The 10,104-nt window shown below is 50.2% G+C and overlaps 1 protein-coding gene across 2 annotated transcripts; it reads left to right on the top strand.

Annotated features, from left to right (window-relative positions):
- Nucleotides 1–141: 141 nt before the first annotated feature.
- Nucleotides 142–6,934, top strand: TNNC1 (troponin C type 1 (slow)). 2 transcript variants are annotated; one of them, XM_009891237.1, is made up of 6 exons: nucleotides 142–188; nucleotides 4,364–4,394; nucleotides 4,733–4,879; nucleotides 5,781–5,895; nucleotides 6,003–6,139; nucleotides 6,768–6,934. In XM_009891237.1, the coding sequence occupies exons 1-6, from the start codon at nucleotides 165–167 to the stop codon at nucleotides 6,797–6,799; spliced, it is 486 nt and encodes a 161-aa protein (XP_009889539.1). In that variant the 5' UTR covers nucleotides 142–164; the 3' UTR covers nucleotides 6,800–6,934. The 2 variants fall into 2 exon arrangements, with proteins under 2 accessions (XP_009889539.1, XP_009889538.1); XM_009891236.1 differs by lacking the exon at nucleotides 142–188 and having other exon boundaries at nucleotides 4,319–4,394; nucleotides 6,768–6,799.
- The last annotated feature ends 3,170 nt before the right edge of the window (nucleotides 6,935–10,104 follow it).

Here is a 10,104-nt window from a genome sequence, read left to right as displayed (position 1 = left end):
TGCTGCGCGGCCGGGGATGGGACGGGGATGGGCGTGCGGGTCTGCTGGTGGGCTGGTCACATCCCCTGGGGTGGGCAGCCCTCTATATCAGCCGGGCTCGCGGGGGCAGCGCCGGCAGAGTGTGACCGTGACATCCCTCAGCCCCTTGCCCACCCTCTCCAGCCATGGATGACATTTATAAGGCAGCGGTAAGTGCCTCCCTTTGGGGCTGTGGTTTGGAGGGGGGGGGGGGGGGTTAAAGGGTTTTTGGAGATCTTATAGTAGATTCCCCAAAGCTGTGACAGAGTTAATTCAATGGAGAAATGCAAGTAAGAAATAATTATAGGGTGGCAACTTTTAGTCAACATCATCATCCGGAACACAAACCTTTCCCACTGATGGCTCTGAAGGTTTCACACTCCTCTTGCAAGTGTGAAACTCTCAGCTGTGCTCCTAAATTATTTACAACTACTCCCCTGGTTCCCCACTGTAAGGCAGGGAGATGGCCCATAGGTGAAGTTATAAATCACAATGAAATCTTGAAAGCTGAAGAGGTGGCTGCTGGTTTTAGCCCAGACAAAGCAGAGCAGCCTTTCCCATGAAATGAACATTATTTTTATGGGTTAAACTTCACCCTCTTCTTTCTGGTGCTTTATAATTCTGCCATTGCTCCATTTCCCTCTTCTTTAGCTGAATATTTTGCTTGGAGATTTAAAAAAAACCAAACACCCTCGGCTTTTGTAAGTTATTTCCAAACATCGTCCTTTGCTTTGCCACTCCTGATATCTGCTCTGCAGAAATGCAGAATGTGAGCTATGCTCTCAGGGAACGCAGAGCATCCTAACGGCTATTTTAACTTACACAGCTGCACGCTGCGCTCACCGGGTAAACCCAAACTATTTGGTCTGTAATAAGAACGCTGCATTATTTTGTAATGTAGACAGACAGTGATGTGCAGGTGGAAGAAGGATGAAAATAGATTTGAGATTGTGTGGATTGCTACTGCATCCCTTCCATAAGTGGAGTTAAAATAACAGCTTTTTGATGATTTTTTTTTTAAATATATAGTTGATCAAGTTTGATGTTAACCAAGGGCACAAAAAATACATCGTACCAGTCCTATTTTAATTCCAAGGTTTTTCGAGGGAAGAAAGATAGTGCCTGATACATAATTGAAGAAAAAAACCAAAACGCTCACACCTCTCCTGTCCTCTGGTCAGCCCTGAACCTCGTGAAACACAACTGCTCTAGTGATCCTGATAGTGTGAAAAGGCTCAGGAAAGGCTGTACAACATAGCGCTGAGTCCCCCAACCAACACCTCAGAAAAGGAGAAAAATGTGACCTGTAAAATCAAAGAAAGTCCAGGCGTCTCTAATTAAGCTTTTTAATTAAATGTGTTCTCTGCAACTCAAGGCACAGCTCCTCTCCTTATTGTTTAGGGTCCTCATGCCCGTAATTAGGGAGAAAGGCTGAAGTGCTTTGCAAGCCAGCGATGCCCACAGCCAAAAGGGTCTGGCCGTCTGCTGGGGCAGCGCTCTCACAGCATGGGCAGAGAGCCCCAAATGAAAGGGTTCACAAGCTTCAACTTGTCTCCAAATCTCTACCCCAGAAATGGGCAAAAATCCACAGGTGACAGTCATCCCTAGCTGCAGCCTGTGGGCTTTAGCGGAGTTGGACCATGGAGCAATTTAGCTAAGAAAAAGGAACTGCAGCAATAGAGAACGACCCAAAAATTCCTACCTCGGATACCAAAAACTTCCCCCAAGCATAGAACCCTTGACCAGGAAAATGAGCCATGCAAAAGACCTGATGGGTTCCCATAAGGATTTTGCTGGTGGTTTGAAGGTGGGGCCATGCTGGTAAACGTGGGGCGCGAGTCCCGGGCATTACCTGCCAGCACCTTTACGAGGCAAAACAAGTCTAAGCCAGGCATGGCTGAGAGAAACAGCTTTTTCGTGGATTTATTGCCCAAGATTTTAACCATAAGAAAACACTTAGCTGGAAAAAAAAAATTCAAGAACTTCAACTTCCCCTGCCTGACTTCAAATGGAAACATGTGATGAAGAAGAGAGCTGATAAAAGCAAAATACAGCAGATTTGGTGTTACCATGGCCGCCGCAGTGTTGTGAGCTCAGTGCTTGCCTTCCCACACCGCAGCTGGGGAAACCCATCCCTGCATTGATGGGGAGGGAAAAAAGGAATAAAGCCGCGAACAGCACCCATGTCCAGAGGGCACTATAAACAGCTCAAGAGACATCTCTGTAATAAAAGTGTCACTCTATAGTTATAATGCATTTAGTTTACATGCAGCGTAGCTCCACATCTATCATTTCATTAGTCAAGGAAGCTTCAAAAGTGAGTATTTTTTTATTTGCTGCACGCTGATGGCATATATTAGTATTATATTTATGCCAAATTCCTTACGTGCAGCCAGAGAACCCAGTGGATTTTCATCTTGCCCACTCATGCCTAGATAAGGGTGTGCAAGCACAAAGCTATTTTGGGAACATTTTTAGGCTCTGTTCAGCAGCACTAAGAACAGTGCCAGGGACAAGTGTCCAGATAAAGGGCTGCAAGGATAAATACCAAAGCCTGGGAACAATCGGGGAACTCATCTTTATCTCCAGCACCTCTCTCACCCAGGCTTATAAATAGCGAACGCACCGAGAGGGTCAGGTTACCCGAGTGGCAGGATGGCGGCCATGGACATCGGCCGAGGGAGCCCTCGCTCTGCCCAAACAATAGCCACGAAGGGCCGGCAGCTGCCTGCCTGCCTGCCCTCAGCAGCGCCGGGGCCACAGCAGCCTTGGGTGTCCTCCTGCAATGGTAATCCTGCCGCTGTCCTTACCGCTTTCTGACTTGAAAGTCTTCACCTCCTGGTGCGTGGGGAGTGGGATAAGGCTCTCTGCCTGCTTCCCGTAGGCTCCGGCCCCCTAAGAAAAAGCTCTTTCCCTGCCTCTCGCTGCAAGCGGGAAGGATATATTTAGATTAGATATTAGGAAGAAATTTTTCACTCTGAGGGTGGAGAGGCACTGGAACAGGTTGCCCAGAGAAGCTGTGGAAGCTCCATCCCTGGAGGTGTTCAAAGCCAGGCTGGATGGGGCTTGGAGCAACCTGGGCTGGTGGGAGGTGTCCCTGCCCATAGCGGTGGTGGTTGGAACTTCAAGGTCCCTTCCAACCTAAACCATTCTATGATTCTGTGACTTCCAGCTGGCTTTTGCAAAACAACAACTCTGCAGCAAAAGCATCAGCCTTCCCTCAAAGACAAGGTGCCGCAGCCCTGGGTCAAGGGGTTCTGCCCTGACCAAAACATGGTGGGGATGGGCGTCAGGGACTGCTCACACAGGGCTTGCAGACAGTAGTAAGGAGACATCAGTGGGGTCAGGCACTCTCTGCACAGGCCAGAGGTAGTGCTGGCAGAGGTAATGTCTGTCTGACTCCGGAGAGGCTGTCGACTGGCCTGGGAGGGAAAAGTCAGTGTTTTAATGGATGCTACTGTTGGACATAGTGGTGGGGTCAGCAATTTTAGCTAAGCTGCACCAGCAGGCAGGAACGAAGCCAAAGAGAGAAAGGCAGTTAAGGAGGCATGACACAGAGCTGATGGATTCCTCCTTGCTCTCCTCATTGATTATTTTCATTAATTCACACTAACTGATAAGCTCCCACTGGTTGCCTGCAGGGAATGGATTAGGGTAGGGTTTGGGAATAATCTGCCAGCACATTTTGGCTAACGCCTCATGGCTCCACAGGCCATTTCTTCAGGGAGATACCCAAAACAGGCTAAAGGGAATTGCAGCTCCCTTCTGAGGCAGGAACCTTTGCAATAAACACTGACTTGGATGGAAGCAGACCAGCTGTTAATGTTCTGGATAGTGCAGAAATTTTCCCAACTGTAGGGCTGAAAAACAAGTACCAGGGATGGTCTTGTCTGCCTCTCCCTCCCCAGGGACCTCACCAGCATGTCCCACCGCTGACCTGGCCTCAGCCCACACACAAGCAGCCCTCAGCAGCACAGCCGTCCCGCTGTGAAGCCTCCCAGCAACAAGAAATTATCCCCAAAAGGTTGACAGAGACAAATGCTTTTCCCAGTGGGTCTTTGCTGCTTGTGCAAAGGCTAATTCTGATAGATGCTGCCACTCTCGAGAAATGAGACTCACTTCAAAGAAGTTGGGAACAAGTTTTTTTTGAAGGGGAAGAATCTCTTAGACTACACAAAGCTGTGGTGTCAAAACCTCACTGGTCATATATCCTGTAGTCCAGGAGGGTGACTGTTGTAAGGCTTGGCTGACCTTTGCAAAGGCTGTTTGAACAAATAACATTACCTTTTAACCATTAGTGATGCCGAGGAAGAAAAATGACTTGGTGTCTGTGTTTTCCTTACAGGTTGAGCAGCTGACAGAAGAACAAAAAAATGGTAGGTGCATCTTTAACCTGACACTGCAGACTAAAGACAAGCTCCCCAGTCTGCAGCCCAGCCTGCCTCAGCAATTACACCGCAGAAAATGGGGTGCAATTTGGCCCAGTCTGGCCAAAACAGGGCATAACCCAGGGATTTTGATCCACCAGCATTTCAAGAAAGGCAGTTTCTGTGTGTGTGCCGGGGTTTCCCCTCCCGTGCCATGCCTGGTCAGTGCTGGGACGCAGAGGCAGGGGAGGCTGTGCCTGGGATGAGCCCCCTGCCCCAGGGCTGTCCACCTGCAGGGTCGAGGCATGGGGCGAGACCCCCACATCTCCTCTCCCCTCTTTCCCCAGAGTTCAAGGCTGCCTTCGACATCTTCGTGCTGGGGGCAGAGGATGGCTGCATCAGCACCAAGGAGCTGGGGAAGGTGATGCGGATGCTGGGGCAGAACCCCACCCCTGAGGAGCTGCAGGAGATGATAGACGAGGTGGATGAGGATGGTGAGAGATTTGGGTTTCTTCTACTCTCCCAAGCACCACAGGCATGGGGGGAATGGGGCAGGTTGGGAGTGCTCAGCGTCTGCGCAGTGCTGGCAGGATCCGTGCTAGGGACAGCCACAGCCTGCAAGGAGCAACCTGCAGCGCTGTGATTTTGAAGGACACTAAACACCCACCAAACTTCAGCCTGGTTCCTCTAGAAAATTTCCAGGCAAAGAGAAACTACAAATATTATTCCTATAATGATCAGACTGCTTGAACTGATTTTGGGGGCTACTCTGAAATTGCAGAGATCCATTTAAAAAACAAAATATACGCTGAATGCAGCAACTGCCATGTCAGAAGTGCCACAATTACAGGATTCTGTCATTGTGAAAGTCTTTCCCAATGTGTACACACACACATATAAATAACTGCCGATATTGATTAAACCAGTCTACCAGTGATCACACATAACAAAATCCACTGTAAGTTGGGCAGAGATACTGTACTAAGTAACTGGAAAATAATAAAAAAAAATAGTTAAAAGTCAGGCAAAAAAAGGAACATAACTATGTCACTGAAAATAACAGTACTGTATTGCTGGTGCAAAACCACACTGCATGAATACCTGCCTTCTGGAGCTTTTATATCCATATTCCGTAGCAGGAATTTCCATTCATCAGTGCTTCCAGTAGGACTTCTGGTTCATTTTGCCTTGGCAGAATGACTGCAGAAAGTAAAAATTTGGTGATGAAGTCAGTTCATGGCCTCAGTCACTTATGACAGCATCCTGAAAGCTACCTCTTGCTGCAGGGCTGCTCTCCTGAGTTTCGCTCCTTGGTTTCCAACGGGAAGTTTGATCTCTTGGCATTGCCTGTCCACCCACCGTAGCGCTGTCTGATGGTGTTTATTCTGTCTGCAGGCAGCGGCACTGTAGACTTTGATGAGTTCCTTGTTATGATGGTCCGGTGTATGAAAGACGACAGCAAAGGAAAAACTGAAGAGGAACTCTCAGATCTCTTCAGGATGTTTGATAAGTAAGGGCAGTGACTCAGCATGGTGGGGTGGTGGGAGCAGTGCAGCCACCCCAGCTCCCCCTCCCCAGCATGTTGGTACACTTCTGAGATCTTCCATCCATGCACAGAAATGCCGATGGCTACATCGACCTCGAGGAGCTGAAGATCATGCTGCAGGCAACAGGAGAGACCATCACCGAGGACGACATAGAAGAACTGATGAAAGATGGAGATAAAAACAATGATGGCAGGATTGACTATGACGGTAGGAGTCTTTCTTGCAGTTTGGTTGTGGGCCCTCGAGTGTCCCCCAGGGCAGCTCCTGTGGTCTCGGTTGCCTTCAGGGACAGGTGTGAGCTTGTGCAGGCAGCGCTGGGCAATATGCCTGATCACAGCTGGTGTTTGCACAGGGATGGGGGGTTTCTTATCCTTGTGAAATGGTGGCAAGCGCCTGGGGCTGCCTTAACTCTCTGCACACTGAGAGAGCCAGCCTGTGCTGAAGCAAACCTGCTTTTCACCAGAGACCTGCCCCCTAAGCACAAGCACAACCTCCAAAGGGCTGTATATTCGAACACGATGCTGCCAAAATGACCCCCAGACCATTTCCAAGCTGAGCTGGTGGCCATGTCCCTCCCCAGGTGCTCATCTCTAGTGTTTCGGTGGCGGCCAAGGCTGATGCTGGGCTCTGGTGACATTTCCAGTGGGAGTCACGAGGAGTCCTTGCCACGGCCAGAGGAGCCGTAGCCACCCCCCTCCCTCCCCCGCCTCTCACGCATTGGGGGGGTGGAAAAGGAGAAAGGGCTGGGGAAACCTGCCAAGAGGGCACTTGGCAGCTGCAAAGGCACTTGGGTCCCACCTCACACCCGTTATCTCCTATGTCTTCCCCTTGGCAGAGTTCCTGGAGTTTATGAAGGGAGTTGAATAAATCTGAGGCCAGATGACAGCCCAAATCTCCTAAACCCCTCCAGCTCCACACCTCATCTCCTTGGCTAAGTCCCTTGGCTACCAGCATGAAGACTGAGTGCTGAGAAGGGTGGCCGCTGGGAAAATAAAACGCGTTAATACTGAGTGCCTCAGATGGTCGTTCCTTGGAGGTTTAGGGAGAGCTTCACCCTGGTCACATACTTGTGACTAATGGGGCTGCTCCTCAGGGCCACGCTGAGCGCCTGCAAACTGTGTCTGGGAAGGTGACACCACAGTTGGAGCTTTAAGTCTCCAAGGAGGTATTTTGCTGCCAGCCCAGTGGCAAAGCCACGGGTGCTTGGTGGGAAGCTGCTGTGTTGCATCTCCTCATGCCTGCCATGGTGAGTGGGTTCAGGAGCCAGCACTGGTGCCTGCTGGTTTAACTGGAGCACCAGCAGCATTTTAGCAACAAAATGTGAATTAACAACCACCTATACCATCACCGAAATCCCCGAGTGAGGGACAGTCCCTCTCCTCCCTGCTCTCACCCTGGCTGTCCTCAAGGGACACCCCTTCCTCCTCCCCGCCATCCTGACGGCCACGCTGCGACACATGCAGAAAGACCACCTGTATTTTCTTTGGAAACATGAATAAAAGCCGTTCCTAAGCCAGACTGGGTGCCTCCTTCCCACCTCGCCCAGCCTAGCAGGAAGCAGGCAATGGCAGCCCTGCAGCACCTCACAGTCCTCCAGGAGCCTTAGGTGGAAACCTCACTGCAAGAACTGAAACACCCAATTTCCCCTCAGAAATCACGTCCATTCAGGCCACAGGGGCCCTGAACAAGGCATGACCCTGCTTTGGGTCTTGACTGCCAGGCGTGGGGTGACAGCATGGCTGAGGAAGACAAGCTGTGCCCGGAGGGCCCCGGGTGCCATCTTCTCCCGTCCCAAGGAAGCGCAGCATTCCTGCTGCATTAGCAGCTCCCCCTGCACATAGCTGCCTCTTCCCATCGAATTACAGCCCCAGCACAGCTCACGCATTGCGTTCGTGTTGCTAAAATCAAACGTTTACCCAAGCAAAATAAACATTGGCAGGGCAAGGCACAAGACTGTGTCAGTGCAAATCCTGGGCAAGCGTGCCCCCATGCCAGCACCCCCATGCCCACTGCACCGTCCTCCTGCCTTTACTCCCCAAATCAGCCTCCCTCCACCCCCATGGAAGTAACACCCTGAGCAGCTGTATTTGGCATGACACATGCTCTCATTTGTAGCTGTAATGACATACTACAATTCAGACCAAACAGGCTTGAGGTGAAAACAGGCCTGAGAGGAGTTGTCAGATGTTTGGAAGGACACTGCTGTGTCTTTCCTCTGGACAACGAGCACCAAGCAGTGCTTGTAAAACCACAACCAAGGAAATGAACCCTTGTCAGCTCCAGCAGATGTTTTTCCTTAAAACCTAGGATATTTTGGGAATGCCCCTTATGCAAACATCTGGAAGACCCAATGAAAGGGGTCCCAAGCCCTTGATACCACAGTCCCTGCTGATTCAGCAGAATTGCAGGTGTAGCAGAAGCCAACAGACACAGAAATGTGTTGGGTTGAACAACCCTGTGCCAGGAAAAGCTCCTGTGTGTTACTGTCTTCTGTCTCCAATGAACCCGTAGCCTAGAGATCAAAAATAATCATTTTTTCACCTCCCCAGTGTAGCAGCAGAAATAATTTCCCACTGAAACCCACTTCTGAGGACACAGCTGAAATGTTTTACCCCAGGCCTGGACACCTCCACAGAGGTGCCAATACCCGGGCTTCGGCCACGAGCCAAGGTGACACCAGCTCTCCCCACAGCCATCCAGCCCATGGGCAACCCACACTCTCACATCACATCTCAGCAGGCATCACCGACAGCCCCATTATCTTCCTGTCCTGACCAGATCCCAACACTGAGCAAGGACATCTCCAAGATACTCACCACTGCTTACTGATAGGCTTTGGCTCCCTAAAGAGTGAACAAGAGAAAAAAGTAAGGAACTTTCCCAGCTTAACCCCCTCCCTTCAGCCAACTTGGTGGCTTGGGGGGAGACCTGGAAGGATCCCTCTGACCCCAGGGAAAATGATGGCTGCAAAGAGCCACGTGTCTCAGCTCTCCCCCCTTGGTTCAATGGCACAGGCAGCAGCAAGTCACAGCCTCACTCTCTACCCACTCTTTTCTGAGAGCAAAACAGGGAAGGTGGTGGCTGGAGAGGGAGGAACAAGGTCTCATAGCAACCGAAACTTGCCCCTAGAAAAGCTGACACACTGAGGACTATTTGGGCTTTTTTAGTCTTCAGACCAGAGGTGCCAGCAGGTCAGCACGCTCCGTGTGAAGTCAGAAAAACTGCTGCAAGACCAATTTGTCTTAACAGACTGCCTGTCCTCCAGGAGTAAGACAGCAAATGCCACGGGGTGGGGTGCTGCGGGTGGATTTCACTGTTGGCAAACACGGGAACAACTGCATTAGGAATGGAACGCGATATGACAGGCCGGCGAGTGGGTCAGACGGCTGAAAAACCAGTAACCAGTACAGGATCAACCCAGTTGAAGCCTCCACAGAGGGGATGGGCCTTGAGATGTACTACTGGTGAATGAAAACCACCCAGAGGACTCCATGTACCTGTGCAACTCCAAACAAATTTGCAGTTTTCCCTGCATGTCTAGTGAAGCTTTGGTGCCAGAATCCTTTAAGGAATGTGACACAGGTCCACAAGCACTACTTGAAAAAAATAACAACAATAATAATAATAATTAAAAAAAAGTCATTGAAGCATCCATATTTTTTTTTTTGTTAGGCAAATATCCACTTACCACTAAACCAGTCCCCAGATCTGTGTGCTCTGAAACCCCCAGCCAAGACAGAAGCTGTGCTGGCAGGTGACAGCAGCCCGTGCCACTGGACGCAGCCACAGTTCTCAGGCCATGTGCTCCACTTGCTTTCACTGGCAGTAGATTTAATTCCTGCCCTGGTTTGCAGCTTTTTCAGCATATTCGAGGCCTCTCTTCAGCCCTCAGTAAAACTTTGCTGTGTGAACTGACTGCAGGAAGACCTGAAGACACTTGGTACTCATCCCCCTAATAAAACCTCTGCAGCTCGCCTACTGTCATCTGTCTGCCACCAGGGCAGCAGCAGTACAATGTGAGCTAAGATATGCCAAATAAACAATATTTCACCGTGCCAAAGCCCCTGTTGCATAGGAACACCTGCAACAGCCTCAAAACTTGGGCAAAGCAAAACTCGTATTCTGCTCACTGCTTTTTGCTTTAGTACACTACTGGAAGGCGGTAAAGGGGA

Source organism: Charadrius vociferus, unplaced genomic scaffold, assembly GCF_000708025.1.
Source record: "Charadrius vociferus isolate BGI_N301 unplaced genomic scaffold, ASM70802v2 scaffold758, whole genome shotgun sequence".
NCBI lineage: Eukaryota > Metazoa > Chordata > Aves > Charadriiformes > Charadriidae > Charadrius > Charadrius vociferus.
Note: the sequence above shows the minus strand (reverse complement) of the source record. Positions and strands in the feature narration are given on the sequence as shown.

Excerpts from the sequence above, each read along its gene's own strand:
- TNNC1 (XM_009891236.1), top strand. The coding sequence starts at position 4,319 with ATGCCGAGGAAGAAAAATGACTTGGTGTCTGTGTTTTCCTTACAGGTT. Across the intron at positions 4,395-4,732 it reads GACAGAAGAACAAAAAAATG|AGTTCAAGGCTGCCTTCGAC; the intron begins GTAGGTGCATCT and ends CTCTTTCCCCAG. Across the intron at positions 5,896-6,002 it reads CTCTTCAGGATGTTTGATAA|AAATGCCGATGGCTACATCG; the intron begins GTAAGGGCAGTG and ends ATCCATGCACAG.